The sequence below is a fragment of the Melanerpes formicivorus genome, unplaced genomic scaffold, assembly GCF_026170545.1.
Source record: "Melanerpes formicivorus ecotype bairdi unplaced genomic scaffold, bMelFor1.0.p_v2 SCAF_34, whole genome shotgun sequence".
Classification (NCBI taxonomy): Eukaryota; Metazoa; Chordata; class Aves; order Piciformes; family Picidae; genus Melanerpes; species Melanerpes formicivorus.
Window position 1 is genome coordinate 4,977,977 of NW_027142386.1, and position 19,293 is coordinate 4,997,269.

The 19,293-nt window shown below is 48.1% G+C and overlaps 3 protein-coding genes across 3 annotated transcripts; 1 reads left to right on the forward strand and 2 right to left on the reverse strand.

Annotated features, from left to right (window-relative positions):
• Positions 1–1,974: 1,974 nt before the first annotated feature.
• Positions 1,975–4,246, reverse strand: LOC137450277 (gastrokine-1-like). The gene is made up of 7 exons (XM_068156634.1): positions 4,220–4,246; positions 3,785–3,838; positions 3,423–3,509; positions 3,127–3,261; positions 2,800–2,910; positions 2,378–2,516; positions 1,975–2,222 (listed from the first exon to the last, which is right to left on the reverse strand). The coding sequence occupies exons 1-7, from the start codon at positions 4,229–4,231 to the stop codon at positions 2,128–2,130; spliced, it is 633 nt and encodes a 210-aa protein (XP_068012735.1). The 5' UTR covers positions 4,232–4,246; the 3' UTR covers positions 1,975–2,127.
• Positions 4,247–7,943: 3,697 nt separating this feature from the next.
• Positions 7,944–10,217, forward strand: LOC137450278 (gastrokine-1-like). The gene is made up of 7 exons (XM_068156635.1): positions 7,944–7,972; positions 8,354–8,407; positions 8,684–8,770; positions 8,932–9,066; positions 9,283–9,393; positions 9,677–9,815; positions 9,971–10,217. The coding sequence occupies exons 1-7, from the start codon at positions 7,961–7,963 to the stop codon at positions 10,063–10,065; spliced, it is 633 nt and encodes a 210-aa protein (XP_068012736.1). The 5' UTR covers positions 7,944–7,960; the 3' UTR covers positions 10,066–10,217.
• Positions 10,218–15,717: 5,500 nt separating this feature from the next.
• LOC137450280 (gastrokine-1-like) lies at positions 15,718–18,005 on the reverse strand. Its single transcript, XM_068156636.1, has 7 exons — positions 17,977–18,005; positions 17,542–17,595; positions 17,180–17,266; positions 16,884–17,018; positions 16,557–16,667; positions 16,135–16,273; positions 15,718–15,979 (listed from the first exon to the last, which is right to left on the reverse strand). Exons 1-7 carry the CDS (start codon positions 17,986–17,988, stop codon positions 15,885–15,887), a joined length of 633 nt encoding a protein of 210 aa, XP_068012737.1. The 5' UTR covers positions 17,989–18,005; the 3' UTR covers positions 15,718–15,884.
• Between the last annotated feature and the right edge of the window lie 1,288 nt (positions 18,006–19,293).

Consider the following 19,293-nt stretch of genomic DNA (forward strand, 5'->3'; position numbering starts at 1 on the left):
AATCTGCCTCTATCTCAGGGACAGCAAGGACTGCCCCTTGGGGGTGAGACCTAGGGTGGCCCTGGCAGTAAAGTGTGACAACCCGCCAGTGGTGTGGGGGATCTGTTCTCTCTATAATGCCCCCAATGGCACCACCATTAATGTCCCCTTCTTGATTGACACTGGAGCAGATGTTGCAGTTATTCCTGAGACAAATTGGCCTCTACGCTGGAAATTGGAAGATGCCCCCCATGGTGGGTGGAGTTGGGGGATTGACCCGAGCTTGGAAGAGCGCTGAATTGGTAGCAATTACAATTCACAGTGAAACGGGACCGGAGAAAACCATCACCCTTTTTCCATATGCCATGTCAGGAGTCCCACCCCTATTGGGAAGGGACGCTCTAGCCCTATTAAAAGCCAGGGTGACAAATTTATTCTAAGGGCCACTGCCACACACCCACTTCCACCAATTAAATTGATGTGGAAATCGTCCAGCCACCTTCAGAATAAAACTAATGAAAGCTGTGAGTTTCTCTTCACAGGACCAGATCATCGGACACCCCTGTGACCCATATACCCCGGTGGCAAGAGAAGATGACCAGCTGGCAAGTGTCCTGTCCAAGCCTGGGAGTTCTGCACTGGCAGAATTCAGAGAATGGCAAAATAGCCTCCGCAGAGTGGGGCTGTGATGCCTTGAGCCATCTAGAGGTTTACATTATGTTGGTAGAACACCAGCAACTGTTTTAAGAATGTATTTACCCAGTGTTATCCCCAGTTATCCTTAGTTACCTCAAGTTACACCCTGTTGTTACCAGTTAAACCCCTAATTTCCAACTGTTCACTGTGCCTTACATTTTTTATTCAAGTTTATGATTGTTATAAAGAATAGAATTTCTCAGGATTGTTATATTTTAGCTAATTTGGTTATGCATATGGAGGGGGAAATTGTAGGTAGCTAGGACCCAGCGGCCGGAAGATCTCGTGTTGTATGGGAAGATAGGGCCCCTCTCCTGATAGCCAATAGTGTTTAGTTTATGGTGCAAGCAGACGGAAGTGACATAAACCTCAGTTACATAGTGCAGTGTCGTTCACTAATAAACGCCATTTGCCATCCACCACATTGGTGTCTGCGAGCTGATGGACCGAGCAGCCTGGGGTTGGCTGCCGTGCCATTCCTGAACCAGGTCGCCGCGCCTACGACAGGCAACAGTTTTGAGACAAAGCAGCTGCTGGAGAGGACACTTCTGGTCCTGCTGATGAAGAAGGAAATGATTTTGCCTCTCTAATGGCTGCCAAGGACTTTGCGGCTGCCATCTCAGGAGCTGCTGCTGTGATTGCCAGAATCACCAACCGCTGCTTCACCAATAGCCTGTTTAGGTCTAACTGTTTCTTGCATCTCCTTGTCACTAGAAATCTCTGGGTTGGAGTTAGAACGGCATCTCCTCACCTTGGTCTGCGTTTGAAAATGAAACACGTCTTAGATACCTTTCTCTCATGTAACAGAGCTACAAACAAGAACACATTATCACAGAGAGCAGGATTACACCCACCAAATAAATCACTTTTGGAAGCCAGCCATCACTTAAAATTACTCTCTGTGATGCCTCTGGCTGGTCATAACCATGCCTTGGAGGCCTCTATTTTAGGAAGAGAACAATTCTGTAAATCCTAGAAACTAGCCTTCTCATCCCTTAAGGAAGGCCATTTCTTTGCATCATTGTCCTTTCTTTCTACCTTTCATGACGCATGGAAAAAATTATGCTAGGAGTCCTATTTCCCTGAAAAGGGGAAGAAAGTTCTTAGATCTTTATGGTGCCATTGTCACCTGCACACAGTGAGACTGAACCCTGGGCTGTACCGTCTTTGCACTGTGAGAAGAGCATTAGGAGAGCTCCACAGGGCAAAAAGAGATACAGTCCTAAAGGTTTTCTTGGTGTGTGCATAGATGATCAAGGATACAGCAATGAGAGACTAGCCAGAGTTAATGCATGAGGAGGACTTTATTGGAAAGGTATGGTCACAACTGAACATCTGCATCATTGAGAAGGAAACTGCTGAAGGAGGAGATGCCAGGGAGGAACAGCATTGAGGCTGGCTTGGTGCAGCAGCAATGGAGCAGCTGCACTTGGCTGAAGCAGCATAAGGTTTTTAGACCTTGTTGTTGCCACGGCAGTAGAAAAGGTTCACCAGGTTCAGGACATCGAGTCTGGCGCATGATCCCTGGTTGACAGTGTATTGGGGTCCTTGGAAAAGACAACAAAAGAAAGGTGTTGTGAGGTAAGAGGGAAGATGGTGTGAAGAGATCTGTGCCCTCATTGGCTGCCCTTAACACCAGGCACCTTGCACTGTCGTGCTGGGTCACATGCAGCCATCCCAGCATTCATTTGCTTGCACTCACCCTGAACTTCATAAGTCTCATAGGTTGTGAGTCCTGTGCACAGAGCGACGATCTCTTGTCCATAAGACTGGAGGTTGAGGATAGGTCTCTTGATGACGTAGATGATGTCCTGTGTAGGTTGTCCTTTCACTCCCTGCAGCTAGACATGAGATAACAGCATTCAGCAAGATCAGTGCCGCCATCTCTTCAATGCTGTGTATATTCCCTGCTCTGAACTGCTCCTGAGTACCTCGTTTGGAGTGAATTTCCAATCCATTCTCCTACCTGGGGGCTGTGATACAACTTCACACCCCATGGAGTGACCTAAATGGCTTTTGAAATTAAGGTGGGTTTCAAGCTCCTGAAAGCAGCTGTGTGTCTGCCATGGGTTTCCTTTGCAGTACTGTACAAGTTCCCAGGGATGTCCTCCTCTGGACTCTTACCCTGCTCTGTTCGGCCAGTCTGGGCAGAGCATCAAAGGTGGGCACCAGGCTCCTGTCCAGGGTGGAAATGTAGCAAACTCCCTCGGAGGACACTTTGGTGGCACTCACACCCTGCAAAATGAAGTGAGGGACAAGAACGAGGGGTTGAGGGTCTCAGTAAAGAAGTTGGGAACCAAGCCTGTGTGAAAGAGGCAAGAATGCGGATAGCTTTTACCCTGGAAGTTGGACTGCAGATGCTAAGAGGAAAGAAACAAGTCCTGTAGTGTGTTCAGCTTGACAGGAGCTGGTCTCCCAGTCCATTGCCTGAACCTGCCCCTTGCCACTCACCGTCCTGTAGTTCCAAATGGTTTTCCATGACCCCTGGGTGCTCTTCTTCTCAATGACGGCCACGTGCTGTTGGCTGTTGAGGATCAGAATTTGGCTGCCCACAACAATGGTGGTCTGCTGGTTCAGGTTTGGGTTCTGCATATAGAAAACAAAATGCCACAGCACTTTTAGACTTCCAAGTCAGTTGATCCCTGTCTTCTGAAATGATGAAATGGGGAAAGAAGCAGGGAAAGCTCCTGCAGCAGGTTAGCTGCAAGTGCTGCCAGCTGGGAGGATCAGACCCTCCCAATCCATACCTGAGGGTACTTCTGCCCGGGGAACACCGGCCTTCCAGGGAACACATCCTGCCCGGTGAATACCTGCTGCCCGGTTTGCTGCCCAACCTGGAAAGATGCAAGAATTACCTGGTTAGAGTTGGGGCCTGGTTAAGAATTGTGACCCTCTTTGTCTCTGGTCTCTGTGGCAATCATTCTAGCTCCATTCCAGCTGGATTTGCCTCTTCCCAGTCTGCCATCATATCAGAGATAGAGGGAACTTTGCCACTGAACTTTGCTGAGTTGTGCTTTTCCAGCTTCATGTTGAAAACCCTTTGGCTAAAAATGGATGAGAGATTGAAAGGCTCTCCCACCACAGCCTGTGGCTGGGTCACTCTACTTACAAAACGTCCGAGGGCTGGGGCCAGGAAGAGGCCAAGGAGGACGGTAGTCACAATCTGAAAGAGAAAGAGAAACCAGAAGTACAGCTGCAGCTCTGGCTGTCCAATCCAGCATGAGGATCCTGGAGCCTTTTTGCTGTCCTGATCTGAGAGTGAACTGCTTTGGTTGTCTTTTGCCTTTGTACTACAATTGCAGGAGTCACCTGAAGTGACTCTAGAGTAATGCAGAGCAGAGGCATGGAAGGTGCCTGTTTACAGAGCTGAACCTGAAGGCGGTGGTCAGGTTCATAGGGGGTGTGCTGCTCTCTCTGGAGGAGAAACATCCCCCCCAAGAATGCCTTTCTGGCAGAGACAGGCATAGGCACTTCTGAGAGGTAAAGGCAATGACTGGAGTCCAAATGATAGTTCAGAAGGGGAAAACAGATCATCCATACTCACAGTGCACTTCATCTTGACTGCAGAGCTGGTGCTGGTGCAGCTTGAATGAAGGCTCTGACCTGCCCACCTTATATAGGTTGTGAGAGTGAGATCTGGAAGGATTAAGTGCTGAAATAAAATAATTCTGTCATTTGTATCCCTGCCTGGAGGGTGCTGATAATTGTTTCCTGCTGTAACAACTCCATCAACATGGGGCCTGTGCTTCTGTAACTTTTGATCTGCAGACATTGATACTGATCAGATAAGGATCCATTTGCAGGGAAAAATTAAACTTGAAAATTGAAAACCCACATCAATCTTATGAGCAGACATAGGGTAGACTTGAACAAACCCACAAAGGCCTTGCAGCAGACAAAGTAAATGAGCACCTTTGTACCTTCCAGAATCTCTTGCATGCTACTACGTAATCACAGGGCCCCAAGACAGCATTGGCTCTGAGAGTGGCTTTGCCCTAAAGAGGCTGTGCAGGCTGAAACATTACAGATGTAGGCCAGGCTGTGGAGGTCTCTTGGTTAATATAGGTGGCAGCAGAGAGTGTTTTTCCCTTGCCCCAGTTTATACTCTGTGGCGCTGCAAAGACACAGGTGATCACTGTGCTAGGAAGGTTTTTGCATGCCTGAGGTTTGTATCCAGTTTGGTGTTATGAGTGGAGGACTCGCTCCTGTGGCTGATAGAATGCAGGGGCCTGGTGCTGGGAGTTCAGGAATCGCTCCTGTGGCTGATAGAATGCAGGAGCCTGGTGCTGGGAGTGCAAGAATCACTCCTTTGGCTAATAGAATGCAGAAGCCTGGTGTTTTGAGTGCAGAGCATGTGGTGGAAGAAGCAGGGCAGAGCTGAGGTGGTGCTGGGTGTATGAGGGATAGACGAGCAAGGGGCTGGAAAAAGGGTAAGAAAAGGCTGCTGAGGTGACAGCAGGGGCTGGGTCGCCAGCTCCTCAGCACTCTGTGCAGTAGCAGCCCTTCATATTTCTGCCCCTCAAGCCTCAGAGTCTGTTGGTGTGGAGTGCTGCGTGAGAGTCTGTTCTGACTTTTACTTCTCGGCCAGCAAGCACACAACTGAGGATCTGTGCTTGTGTTATTTCCTGTAAATTCTTGTATAACATTGTAAATACTGTATATTTTGTACATATTCATTGCATTCCATTGTAGAATGTAGTTTTGCTTGTAAAATACGGCTTTCCATTCACTTCTTCAGCTGAGCTTAACTATGCTTTTAATGTTAGTGCGTGTGGGCTAAAACATCACGCCACTACAGTGTTTAACCCCCAAACCCCCTGACAAATGAGGTTCTCTCAGAATCCTGTATTTCTCTTAAAATACCTGAGGCTATCAGAACACAATGGAGATATGATATTGTGGGCATTTATTTATACTCTACTCATGCTTTTGACTTCTCTTTTTTGTATGCCCATACAGGCTTTTATTAATCTTTGTGTCCTGCCTGCTGTGGGAGAAGAGAAAACCAGAGGTGTAGGACTTGATATTGCTGCTGTGGCCTGCTGATGGAGAGCCCACAGCAGTTAATTGCTGTTGGAATCAGTATAGGAAAGGTGCAGATCTGTTCTTTTCCAGAGGGCCCCAGTTACTGAAGTGATTGCTCTGCATCATGGGTTTTGTGTTCAGTGCCAAAGGCCAGGCCTCATCCTTGTTGAGAAGAATCTTTTCTTGTAAGGTTACTGACTCCAGCCTTGTGTACTGTTGAGAGTCTCTGTCTGGCTCTGCACCTCCATGGACAATGTGAGAGTCACAGTTTTGATGTCTCTGGAGGTTTATTGTATTGTCTCTACTTCTCAACCTCTTTGTCAGACTCCTTCTCTTCAGGATCAGTTTAATCCTGGATCAATTTACATTTGAATAATGAACATTCTGAGATGTAGTGGCATCCCAGTCAGAAGAAGAAACCATCCCAAATGTGTTGCAGTGAACCCCCTAGGAAAGAGCAATTCCTTTGCTTCCTTGGTTCAAAAGTTGGGGATGTTTGTGTAGGGCACATCTTCAACTTAGGCTTTCCATACAATAGGGAAACATGGAGGTGTTGTGATGGAGAGGTTATTAATTCATGGATTATGAAATCTGAAATATGATAATTCTTGCTTATTAATATAAAAAATTACTAATAACTGATTAATCACTATTTTATATACAGAGTCTAGTGCTTGATTGTGAGTTATATCTCATAACTGGTCTCGTGTGTACAATTTGAACCCAATTAGTACATTTATAGAATTAATTGAGATTCATTAACTAGGGGTGCAATTCCACAGTTTGCCCACAAGATGGCAATGCGAGAAGACACTGCAGCTTTACCTATATACAGGGAACTTAAAATGTGTCAGAAGCTTGTGCTAGAAATGTCACGTGGCTAGTTGAGGGAGGCTTTAAACTGAATGTTAGCAGGTGCTGCACCTGAAAAGATATACTGTGTCTTTGTTGCTAGGTACCTGCTGCCTGCCTGGCTTGCTCCAGGGCCAGCTCCTAGGCTGGCTTGTTTTGGGGAGGCAGTCCTGGAGGTGAGGGGTGGAGGTGTTCCTCCTGCAGTGGTGGGGCTGGGGGGGTGATGTAGACTTCTGCCGGTCAGCTGGTTTCCTTGCAGGACATGGGCGATTCCCTTGGAGTTGTGCAAATTCACTGCTGCTGGCTGGTCTCTCCTGGAGGCTCCGAGCTAGAATTACCCGTTGGCAGAGTCAGGCTGGGTGTACTGGGGGAATGGTCCCAGTGGGGCGATGGTTCCCTGTAGGTGGGCTCAGATGTCTTTGACCATGGACTGTTACAGGTCAGTCTTGACCCTTTGGCATTGGCCCTCACACTGCGAGGCAGTCTCCCAATCTACCAATGATATTAGTTTAGATCTGTATTTTGTTTATAAACATTCATCCACAATGTTCCCTTTCTTGAAGGGACAGCCTCAAACGGTCACACTCAGGCTCAGCAGAATTGCCATCGTCCAGGGGGCGCAAAGTCTGCATGGCTGCCCCGACTCCCCACCTCGGGATGGCCGACAAACAGTCCCTTATCACCCTCCAGATCCCCTTCTCCTGCCTGGTCCTCTGCAGAGCCTGCACGACTTTCCCCCATGACCTAAGGTCATGCAGCCATTCTAGAAACCGTTCCCAATTTTCTGTTATTTGGGTGTTTTGCAGGGGAGCCAATCAGGCTAGTTCATCTGCTCTGTCATTCCATTGGCTAGCAGAGGAACCATCCTCTTGGTGGGAGGCCACCCATCCCACTGCCACCTATACTAACCAAGAGACCTCTACAGCATGGCCTACATCTGTAATGTTTCAGCCTGCACAGCCTCTTTAGGGCAAAGCCACTCTCAGAGCCAATGCTGTCTTGGGGCCCTGTGATTACGTAGTAGCATGCAAGAGATTCTGGAAGGTACAAAGGCTCTCATTTACTTTGTCTGCTGCAAGGCCTTTGTGGGTTTGTTCAAATCTAGCCTATGTCTGCTCATAAGATTGATGTGGGTTTTCAATTTTCAAGTTTAATTTTTCCCTGTAAATGGATCCTTATCTGATCAGTATCAAAGTCTGCAGATCAAAAGTTACAGAAGCACAGGCCCCATGTTGATGGAGTTGTTACAGCAGGAAACAATTATCAGCACCCTCCAGGCAGGGATACAAATGACAGAATTATTTTATTTCAGCACTTAATCCTTCCAGATCTCACTCTCACAACCTATATAAGGTGGACAGGTCAAAGCCTTCATTCAAGCTGCACCAGCACCAGCTCTGCAGTCAAGATGAAGTGCACTGTGAGTATGGATGATCTGTTTTCCCCTTCTGAGCTATCATTTGGACTCCAGTCATTGCCTTTACTTCTCAGAAGTGCCTATGCCTGTCTCTGCCAGAAAGGCATTCTTGGGGGGGATGTTTCTCCTCCAGAGAGAGCAGCACACCCCCTATGAACCTGACCACCGCCTTCGGGTTCAGCTCTGTAAACAAGCACCTTCCATGCCTCTGCTCTGCATTACTCTAGAGTCACTTCGGGTGACTCCTGCAATTGCAGTACAAAGGCAAAAGACAATCAAAGCAGTTCACTCTCAGATCAGGACAGCAAAAAGGCTCCAGGATCCTCATGCTGGATTGGACAGCCAGAGCTGCAGCTGTACTTCTGGTTTCTCTTTCTCTTTCAGATTGTGACTACCGTCCTCCTTGGCCTCTTCCTGGCCCCAGCCCTCGGAGGTTTTGTAAGTAGAGTGACCCAGCCACAGGCTGTGGTGGGAGAGCCTTTCAATCTCTCATCCATTATTAGCCAAAGGGTTTTCAACATGAAGCTGGAAAAGCACAACTCAGCAAAGTTCAGTGGCAAAGTTCCCTCTATTTCTGATATGATGGCAGACTGGGAGAGAGGCAAATCCAGCTAGAATGGAGCTAGAATGATTGCCACAGAGACCAGAGACAAAGAGGGTCACAATTCTTAACCAGGCCCCAACTCTAACCAGGTAATTCTTGCATCTTTCCAGGTTGGGCAGCAAACCGGGCAGCAGGTGTTCACCGGGCAGGATGTGTTCCCTGGAAGGCCGGTGTTCCCCGGGCAGAAGTACCCTCAGGTACGGTTTGGGAGGGTCTGATCCTCCCAACTGGCAGCATTTGCAGCCAACCTGCTGCAGGAGCTTTCCCTGCTTCTTTCCCCATTTCATCATTTCAGAAGACAGGGATCAACTGACTTGGAAGTCTAAAAGTGCTGTGGCATTTTGTTTTCTATATGCAGAACCCAAACCTGAACCAGCAGACCACCATTGTTGTGGGCAGCCAAATTCTGATCCTCAACAGCCAACAGCACGTGGCCATCATTGAGAAGAAGAGCACCCAGGGGTCATGGAAAACCATTTGGAACTACAGGACGGTGAGTGGCAAGGGGCAGGTTTAGGCAATGGACTGGGAGACCAGCTCCTGTCAAGCTGAACACACTACAGGACTTGTTTCTTTCCTCTTAGCATCTGCAGTCCAACTTCCAGGGTAAAAACTATCCACACTCTTGCCTCTTTCACACAGGCTTGGTTCCCAACTTCTTTACTGAGACGCTCAACCCCTCGTTCTTGTCCCTCACTTCATTTTGCAGGGTGTGAGTGCCACCAAAGTGTCCTCCGAGGGAGTTTGCTACATTTCCACCCTGGACAGGAGCCTGGTGCCCACCTTTGATGCTCTGCCCAGACTGGCCGAACAGAGCAGGGTAAGAGTCCAGAGGAGGACATCCCTGGGAACTTGTACAGTACTGCAAAGGAAACCCATGGCAGACACACAGCTGCTTTCAGGAGCTTGAAACCCACCTTAATTTCAAAAGCCATTTACGTCACTCCATGGGGTGTGAAGTTGTATCACAGCCCCCAGGTAGGAGAATGGATTGGAAATTCACTCCAAACGAGGTACTCAGGAGTAGTTCAGAGCAGGGAATATACACAGCATTGAAGGGATGGCGGCACTGATCTTGCTGAATGCTGTTATCTCATGTCTAGCTGCAGGGAGTGAAAGGACAACCTACACAGGACATCATCTACGTCATCAAGAGACCTATCCTCAACCTCCAGTCTTATGGACAAGAGATCGTCGCTCTGTGCACAGGACTCACAACCTATGAGACTTATGAAGTTCAGGGTGAGTGCAAGCAAATGAATGCTGGGATGGCTGCATGTGACCCAGCACGACAGTGCAAGGTGCCTGGTGTTAAGGGCAGCCAATGAGGGCACAGATCTCTTCACACCATCTTCCCTCTTACCTCACAACACCTTTCTTTTGTTGTCTTTTCCAAGGACCCCAATACACTGTCAACCAGGGATCATGCGCCAGACTCGATGTCCTGAACCTGGTGAACCTTTTCTACTGCCGTGGCAACAACAAGGTCTAAAAACCTTATGCTGCTTCAGCCAAGTGCAGCTGCTCCATCACTGCTGCACCAAGCCAGCCTCAATGCTGTTCCTCCCTGGCATCTCCTCCTTCAGCAGTTTCCTTCTCAATGATGCAGATGTTCAGTTGTGACCGTATCTTTCCAATAAAGTCCTCCTCATGCATTAACTCTGGCTAGTCTCTCATTGTTGTATCCTTGATCATCTATGCACACACCAAGAAAACCTTTAGGTTTGGCTCATACTCTGCTCTGATGTAATCCTTCCTCACATACCTTGACTCCTCTCTGGGGGGCGCTAGTGTTCTGAATATCATCGTCTGATTCCTCATCTGCCTCATCTTCCTGTAGTGGCTTCTGCTGCTACTCTCTTAAGGATTTCTTTAAGCTCAGAAGCATCTCCATTAGCTGCTGTCTTACCAGGACCTGTATTCTGCCCTGCATCTCCACAGCATCACAGTATCACAGTATCATCAAGGTTGGAAGAGACCTCAAATCGATCGAGTCCAACCTGTCACCACAGACCTCATGACTAGACCATGGTACCAAGTGCCACATCCGACAACCTCTTGAACACCTCCACTATTGAATGATGGTCTCAATAACTCAGCTAAATCCTAAAGACAAACTTTCTCTTCCTCTTCATCAGGGTCTTTTTTAACAGAAGATCCCTCACCAGCTGCAGAATCTTGCTGCTCCTCCCGGTCAGCTGTTGGATCAGCTTTGCATCTTTCTCTCTTATCTAAAGCTGCTACTTGCTTAATCAGAGCTGTGTTTGAATTTACAGCAGGCTTAACAGAAGCCGACTGGTTTTGTGCAGGTAGCTAGGACCCAGCGGCCGGAAGATCTCGCATTGTACAGGAAGATAGGGCCCCTCTCCTGATAGCCAATAGTGTTTAGTTTACGGTGCAAGCAGATGGAAGTGACATAAACCTCAGTTATATAGTGCAGCGTCGTTCACTAATAAATGCCATTTGCCATCCACCACATTGGTGTCTGCGAGCTGATGGACCGAGCAGCCTGGGGTTGTGTCGTAGGGTTGGAAGGGTAAGGCCAAGAAGCCTCCTCCCTCCCCCCTGTAAAGTAAAGGGAAAGCAAATTGAAGGGAAAGGGGAAAAAAAACTCACAGCTGAATTAACAAAGCAATGGGGGCTGTATATTTACAAAGCAGGGAAACGCAGGGGAATTTACAGAATTTACAATATTTACAAAATATACAAAGATATACAATAAAGTAGCACAAAAATGAGAGTTCCCCCGCCCCCGCTGAGGGGGTTCCCCACCTCCGCTCCCCCCTCTCTCCCCCTTTCCCCAGAGCGGGTTAGAAAGAGAGAGAGAGAAAAAAGGTTAGAGGCAGTTATGTGTTAGTTGGAAAGCAGTTAATACAGGCCTTGCAGTTTATCAGTTTTCAAGGTCAAGCCTTGGCCGAACGCCCCGAATAGATAGCTGCTGCCCAAAGGAGGAGTGGAAGAAAGACTGATAGAAAAGTGCCGGAATGCCCAGGATACCCTCCACTCCCAGTTCAGAAGGTGCTTCCTCCCACTCTACCAAGGAAATTAGTTTAGATCTGCCTTTTTCGTTTACCAACTTCCGACATCCATATTCCCTTTCTTAAGGGGACAGTCTCAAACAGTCACATCAGTAAATGAGAATCCTCTGCCTAACGCAGCCGCATTCTCTCCCCGAGGCTGTTTGCATCAGCCTGAGAACCGCCGTGGGTGGGCCTTTCTATATTTATATAAGAAGGGTGCAGTTCCGCCACTTGGCCACTAGATGGCGGGACGAGGGCGGCTTCTGGCTATACACAGCAATATTACAATCTTTCTATGCGTCAGCGCTTACTCTGCTAGACGCGGATACTTTGAACTGAGTGCTAGTGGGTGGAAAGCACGTGGAAGATATTCGAATCCCTTCAGACAACAGGGATCGGTCCTGGTAGGGGTTGGCCCGTGGCTTGCACAGCAGGGCGGGACGACGGTGGCCGGTAGGTGGGCTTGGTCGACGCGGCGGCAGCAGGCAAAGCTACGGGGGTCGGCCCACCCACGGCGGTTCTCAGGCTGATGCAAACAGCCTCGGGGAGAGAATGCGGCTGCGTTAGGCAGAGGATTCTCATTTACTGATGTGACTGTTTGAGACTGTCCCCTTAAGAAAGGGAATATGGATGTCGGAAGTTGGTAAACGAAAAAGGCAGATCTAAACTAATTTCATTGGTAGATTGGGAGGAAGCACCTTCTGAACTGGGAGTGCAGGAGGATATCCTGGGCATTCCGGCACTTTTCTATCAGTCTTTCTTCCACTCCTCCTTTGGGCAGCAGCTCTCTCTCTGTGCTGGGCTTTCGGCCAAGGCTTGGCCTTGAAAAAACTGATAAGCTACAAGGCCTGTATTAACTGCTTTCCAATTAACACATAACTGCTTCTAATATTTTTTTCTTCTTTTCTCTCTCTTTCTAACCCGCTCTGGGGAAAGGGGGAGAGAGGGGGGAGCGAAGGTGGGGAACCCCCTCAGTAGTGGGGGGAACTCTCATTTCTGCGCAACTTTGTTGTATATTTTTGTATATATTGTAAATATTGTAAATTCTGTAAATTCCCCTGCATATCCTGTATTGCTTTGTAAATATACAGCTCCACTGCTTTGCTAATTCAGCTGTGAGGGTTTTTTTTTCCCTTTCCCCTCAATTTTCTTTCCCTTTACTTTACAGGGGGAAGGGAGGAGGCTTTTTGGCCTTACCCTTCCAACCCTACGCCAACTGATCTTAAAGGAGCAACGGGACTCTCGGGGTGGTCCCGGGTTCGGTGCAGTATAGGCACAAACAATGCTTTAGTCTTCCCTGAGGTTCACAGGGCTCAGAGCAGCACTCGGCGGCTTCTCTCCCGCTACGGCGGGGCTAGGCATACGTGGACTCGGTATTGATCAAGTCCCTTCTCCCCGGCAACTGGGCAGATCTTACCCTCAGGGGCTGGTCCAGTCCTCCAGTGGCACGGTGGGCTCTCCCGGTCGGCACGACTGGCTGTAGCAACGCTGGATTCCTCAGAAACAGCAAAGGTCCTCCCTCTGGGCTTCTCACCATGCACAGGCTTTCAGTATGCGTGCAGGTATGACAGAAGCTAACAACAATAAGCTCAATGGCAAAGGCTGCAGCTCGAGAGTTACTCTCTCGAGCAGGCACAGAGACAAAGTGAATGAGGGGGCAACTTGTTTACCAACTGGGGTGATACTTATAGATTCCTCGAGGCTGGGCTTGACCAATGGGCACTCTCATAAACAGCTGGCTTCAGCCTATAGAAAGCGTGAAGCTAGAATTATGCCCATACTAGGTGTCAGCACGAGCACTGCATGCGCTGGGTGCGTGCAAGCCTGGCTAATGCTTCCTTCTCCAAGGGAGGGGGAACTTGCCCACATGCTGGGACAAGATTCAGTATCTGGGCATAATGTGCCTTCACCACAGGTATTGAGTGGATATTCCATATTCCCTACTATGCACCATCTTCAGGGAAGATTGAATGCTACAACGGTTTGTTGAAGACCACTCTTAAAGCCATGGGAGGTGGATCTTTGAAAAACTGGGAGAAACATTTAGCACAAGCAACCTGGCTGGTAAATAGCAGAGGTTCAGTGAACCGAGCTGGACCTGCACATTAAGATTTGCTACGGAAGGTAGAAGGTGATAGAATTCCTGTTGTTAGAGAAAAGAATCTGTTAGGTAAAACTGTTTGGGTATTTTCACCCTCAGGAGAGGCTAAACCTGTCCGAGGGGTGGTTTCAGCTGAAGGTCCGGGTCACACTTATTGGGTAATGCAAGAGAATGGTGAAATTCAGTGTATACCACAAAGAAATTTAACTTTAGCTGAAAGAGGTTAATTTCAAACTGTTGGACAGCTACATTGCGTCCAAAGGAAGAATCAAGGAGGAAATCTATGGTGCACGAACCCTGAGATCCCTGAGAGCCCTGAGTCAACTAAGAGACCCTGAGATTCCCTGTTTCCCTTTTCTTGGCTTCATTGGCGAAGAAATGAACTGTTTTCCATTTTTTCTCATTTTCTGATTTTCTTGGACTTTTGAATCATCTACATCTGAGCATAGCCGGAGTGGACTATGAACTTTACTCATGAACTGTAAATATCGTTTTGGATTGGATGGACAGTATGAACAGCCAATGAAATTTTTTAGAAGGGGTGGACTGTGACCGTTTGAGGCTGTCCCCTTAAGAAAGGGAATATGGATGTCGGAAGTTGGTAAACGAAAAAGGCAGATCTAAACTAATTTCATTGGTAGATTGGGAGGAAGCACCTTCTGAACTGGGAGTGCAGGAGGGTAACCTGGGCATTCCGGCACTTTTCTGTCAGTCTTTCTTCCACTCCTCCTTTGGGCAGCAGCTATCTGTTCTGGGCATTCGGCCAAGGCTTGACCTTGAAAACTGATAAACTGCAAGGCCTGTATTAACTGCTTTCCAACTAACACATAACTGCCTCTAACCTTTTTTTTCTCTCTCTCTCTCTCTTTCTAACCCGCTCTGGGGAAAGGGGGAGAGAGGGGGGAGCGGAGGTGGGGAACCCCCTCAGCAGGGGGGGGAAACTCTCATTTTTGTGCTACTTTATTGTATATCTTTGTATATTTTGTAAATATTATAAATTCTGTAAATTCCCCTGCGTTTCCCTGCTTTGTAAATATACAGCCACCATTGCTTTGCTAATTCAGCTGTGAGTTTTTTTTCCCCTTTCCCTTCAATTTGCTTTCCCTTTACTTTACAGGGGGGAGGGAGGAGGCTTCTTGGCCTTACCCTTCCAACACTACGACACAACCCCAGGCCGCTCGGTCCATCAGCTCGCAGACACCAATGTGGTGGATGGCAAATGGCATTTATTAGTGAACGACGCTGCACTATATAACTGAGGTTTATGTCACTTCCATCTGCTTGCACCGTAAACTAAACACTATTGGCTATCAGGAGAGGGGCCCTATCTTCCTGTACAATGTGAGATCTTCCGGCCGCTGGGTCCTAGCTACCTGCACAAAACCAGTCGGCTTCTGCTAAGCCTGCTGTAAATTCAAACACAGCTCTGATTAAGCAAGTAGCAGCTTTAGACAAGAGAGAAAGATGTAAAGCTGATCCAACAGCTGACCGGGAGGAGCAGCAAGATTCTGCAGCTGGTGAGGGACCTTCTGTTAAAAAAGATCCTGATGAAGAGGAAGAGAAGGTTTGTCTTTAAGATTTAGCTGAGTTATTGAGACCATCATTCAATAGTGGAGGTGTTCAAGAGGTTGTCGGATGTAGCACTTGGTACCATGGTCTAGTCATGAGGTCTGTGGTGACAGGTTGGACTCGATCGATTTGAGGTATCTTCCAACCTTGATGATACTGTGATACTGTGATGCTGTGGAGATGCAGGGCAGAATACAGGTCCTGGTAAGACAGCAGCTAATGGAGATGCTTCTGAGCTTAAAGAAATCCTTAAGAGAGTAGCAGCAGAAGCCACTACAGGAAGATGAGGCAGATGAGGAATCAGACGATGATATTCAGAACGCTAGTGCCCACCAGAGAGGAGTCAAGGTATGTGAGGAAGGATTACATCAGAGCAGAGTATGAGCCAAACCTAAAGGTTTTCTTGGTGTGTGCATAGATGATCAAGGATACAACAATGAGAGACTAGCCAGAGTTAATGCATGTGGAGGACTTTATTGGAAAGGTATGGTCACAACTGAGCATCTCCATCATTAGGAAGGAAACTGATGAAGGAGGAGATGCCAGGGAGGAACAGCATTGAGGCTGGCTTGGTGCAGCAGTGATGGAGCAGCTGCGCTTGGCTGAAGCAGCATAAGGTTTTTAGACCTTGTTGTTGCCACGGCAGTAGAAAAGGTTCACCAGGTTCAGGACATCGAGTCTGGCGCATGATCCCTGGTTGACAGTGTATTGGGGTCCTTGGAAAAGACAACAAAAGAAAGGTGTTGTGAGATAAGAGGGAAGATGGTGTGAAGAGATCTGTGCCCTCATTGGCTGCCCTTAACACCAGGCACCTTGCACTGTCGTGCTGGCCAACATGCAGCCATCCCAGCATTCATTTGCTTGCACTCACCCTGAACTTCATAAGTCTCATAGGTTGTGAGTCCTGTGCACAGAGCGACGATCTCTTGTCCATAAGACTGGAGGTTGAGGATAGGTCTCTTGATGACGTAGATGATGTCCTGTGTAGGTTGTCCTTTCACTCCCTGCAGCTAGACATGAGATAACAGCATTCAGCAAGATCAGTGCCGCCATCTCTTCAATGCTGTGTATATTCCCTGCTCTGAACTGCTCCTGAGTACCTCGTTTGGAGTGAATTTCCAATCCATTCTCCTACCTGGGGGCTGTGATACAACTTCACACCCCATGGAGTGACCTAAATGGCTTTTGAAGTTAAGGTGGGTTTCAAGCTCCTGAAAGCAGCTGTGTGTCTGCCATGGGTTTCCTTTGCAGTACTGTACAAGTTCCCAGGGAAGTCCTCCTCTGGACTCTTACCCTGCTCTGTTCGGCCAGTCTGGGCAGAGCATCAAAGGTGGGCACCAGGCTCCTGTCCAGGGTGGAAATGTAGCAAACTCTCTCGGAGGACACTTTGGTGGCAATCACACCCTGCAAAATGAAGTGAGGGACAAGAACGAGGGGTTGAGGGTCTCAGTAAAGAAGTTGGGAACCAAGCCTGTGTGAAAGAGGCAAGAATGTGGATAGCTTTTACCCTGGAAGTTGGACTGCAGATGCTAAGAGGAAAGAAACAAGTCCTGTAGTGTGTTCAGCTTGACAGGAGCTGGTCTCCCAGTCCATTGCCTGAACCTGCCCCTTGCCACTCACCGTCCTGTAGTTCCAAATGGTTTTCCATGACCCCTGGCTGCTCTTCTTCTCAATGACGGCCACGCGCTGTTGGCTGTTGAGGATCAGAATTTGGCTGCCCACAACAATGGTGGTCTGCTGGTTCAGGTTTGGGTTCTGCATATAGAAAACAAAATTCCACAGCACTTTTAGACTTCCAAGTCAGTTGATCTCTGTCTTCTGAAATGATGAAATGGGGAAAGAAGCAGGGAAAGCTCCTGCAGCAGGTTGGCTGCAAGTGCTGCCAGTTGGGAGGATCAGACCCTCCCAATCCGTACCTGAGGGTAGTTCTGCCCGGGGAACACCGGCCTTCCAGGGAACACATCCTGCCCGGTGAATACCTGCTGCCCGGTTTGCTGCCCAACCTGGAAAGATGCATGAATTACCTGGTTAGAGTTGGGGCCTGGTTAAGAATTGTGACCCTCTTTGTCTCTGGTCTCTGTGGCAATCATTCTAGCTCCATTCCAGCTGGATTTGCCTCTTCCCAGTCTGCCATCATATCAGAGATAGAGGGAACTTTGCCACTGAACTTTGCTGAGTTGTGCTTTTCCAGCTTCATGTTGAAAACCCTTTGGCTAAAAATGGATGAGAGATTGAAAGGCTCTCCCACCACAGCCTGTGGCTGGGTAACTCTACTTACAAAACCTCCGAGGGCTGGGGCCAGGAAGAGGCCAAGGAGGACGATAGTCACAATCTGAAAGAGAAAGAGAAACCAGAAGTACAGCTGCAGCTCTGGCTGTCCAATCCAGCATGAGGATCCTGGAGCCTTTTTGCTGTCCTGATCTGAGAGTGGACTGCTTTGGTTGTCTTTTGCCTTTGTACTGCAATTTCAAGAGTCACCTAAAGTGACTCTAGAGTAATGCAGAGCAGAGGCATGGAATGTGCTTGTTTACAGAGCTGAACCTGAAGGCGGTGGTCAGGTTCATAGGGGGTGTGCTGCTCTCTCTGGAGGAGAAACATCCCCCCCAAGAATGCCTTTCTGGCAGAGACAGGCATAGGCACTTCTGAGAAGTAAAGGCAATGACTGGAGTCCAAATGATAGTTCAGAAGGGGAAAACAGATCATCCATACTCACAGTGCACTTCATCTTGACTGCAGAGCTGGTGCTGGTGCAGCTTGAATGAAGGCTCTGACCTGCCCACCTTATATAGGTTGTGAGAGTGAGATCTTGAAGGATTAAGTGCTGAAATAAAATAATTCTGTCATTTGTATCCCTGCCTGGAGGGTGCTGATAATTGTTTCCTGCTGTAACAACTCCATCAACATGGGGCCTGTGCTTCTGTAACTTTTGATCTGCAGACTTTGATACTGATCAGATAAGGATCCATTTGCAGGGAAAAAACAAACTTGAAAATTGGAAACCCACATCAATCTTATGAGCAGACATAGGCTAGATTTGAACAAACCCACAAAGGCCTTGCAGCAGACAAAGTAAATGAGAGCCTTTGTACCTTCCAGAATCTCTTGCATGCTACTACGTAATCACAGGGCCCCAAGACAGCATTGGCTCTGAGAGTGGCTTTGCCCTAAAGAGGCTGTTCAGGCTGAAACATTACAGATGTAGGCCAGGCTGTGGTGGTCTCTAGGTTAGTATAGATGATGGCACCACACATTGTTTTCCCCTTGCCCCAGTTTATTTTTTGTGGTGCTGCAAAGACACAGGTGATCACTGTGCTCGGAAGGTTTTTGCATGCCTGAGGTTTGTATCCAGTTTGGTGTTATGAGTGGAGGACTCGCTCCTGTGCCTGATAGAATGCAGGGGCCTGGTGCTGGGAGTTCAGGAATGGCTCCTGTGGCTGATAGAATGCAGTAGCCTGGTGCTGGGAGTGCAGGAATCACTCCTTTGGCTAATAGAATGCAGAAGCCTGGTGTTTTGAGTGCAGAGCATGTGGTGGAAGAAGCAGGGCAGAGCTGAGGTGGTGCGGGGTGTATGAGGGATAGACGAGCAAGGGGCTGGAAAAAGGGTAAGAAAAGGCTGCTGAGGTGGCAGCAGGGGCTGGGTCGCCAGCTCCTCAGCACTCTGTGCAGTAGCAGCCCTTCATATTTCTGCCCCTCCAGCCTCAGAGTCTGTTGGTGTGGAGTGCTGCGTGAGAGTCTGTTCTGACTTTCACTTCTTGGCCAGCAAGCACACAACTGAGGATCTGTGCTTGTGTTATTTCCTGTAAATTCTTGTATAACATTGTAAATACTGTATATTTTGTACATATTCATTGCATTCCATTGTAGAATGTAGTTTTGCTTGTAAAATACGGCTTTCCATTCACTTCTTCAGCTGAGTTTAACTGTGCTTTTAATGTTAGTGCGTGTGGGCTAAAACATCACACCACTACAGCGTTTAACCCCCAAACCCCCTGACAAATGAGGTTCTCTCAGAATCCTGTATTTCTCTTAA

What these genes read in the sequence shown, in the direction of transcription:
- LOC137450278 (XM_068156635.1), top strand. An exon ending in CCCCAGCCCTCGGAGGTTTT is followed by an intron (nt 8,408 to 8,683) that starts GTAAGTAGAGTG and finishes GCATCTTTCCAG; the next exon opens with GTTGGGCAGCAAACCGGGCA. An exon ending in CCATTTGGAACTACAGGACG is followed by an intron (nt 9,067 to 9,282) that starts GTGAGTGGCAAG and finishes TTCATTTTGCAG; the next exon opens with GGTGTGAGTGCCACCAAAGT.
- LOC137450280 (XM_068156636.1), bottom strand. An exon ending in CCCCAGCCCTCGGAGGTTTT is followed by an intron (nt 17,267 to 17,541) that starts GTAAGTAGAGTT and finishes GCATCTTTCCAG; the next exon opens with GTTGGGCAGCAAACCGGGCA. An exon ending in GACTGGCCGAACAGAGCAGG is followed by an intron (nt 16,274 to 16,556) that starts GTAAGAGTCCAG and finishes TCTCATGTCTAG; the next exon opens with CTGCAGGGAGTGAAAGGACA.
- LOC137450277 (XM_068156634.1), bottom strand. An exon ending in CCCCAGCCCTCGGACGTTTT is followed by an intron (nt 3,510 to 3,784) that starts GTAAGTAGAGTG and finishes GCATCTTTCCAG; the next exon opens with GTTGGGCAGCAAACCGGGCA. An exon ending in CCGGGCAGAAGTACCCTCAG is followed by an intron (nt 3,262 to 3,422) that starts GTATGGATTGGG and finishes TTCTATATGCAG; the next exon opens with AACCCAAACCTGAACCAGCA.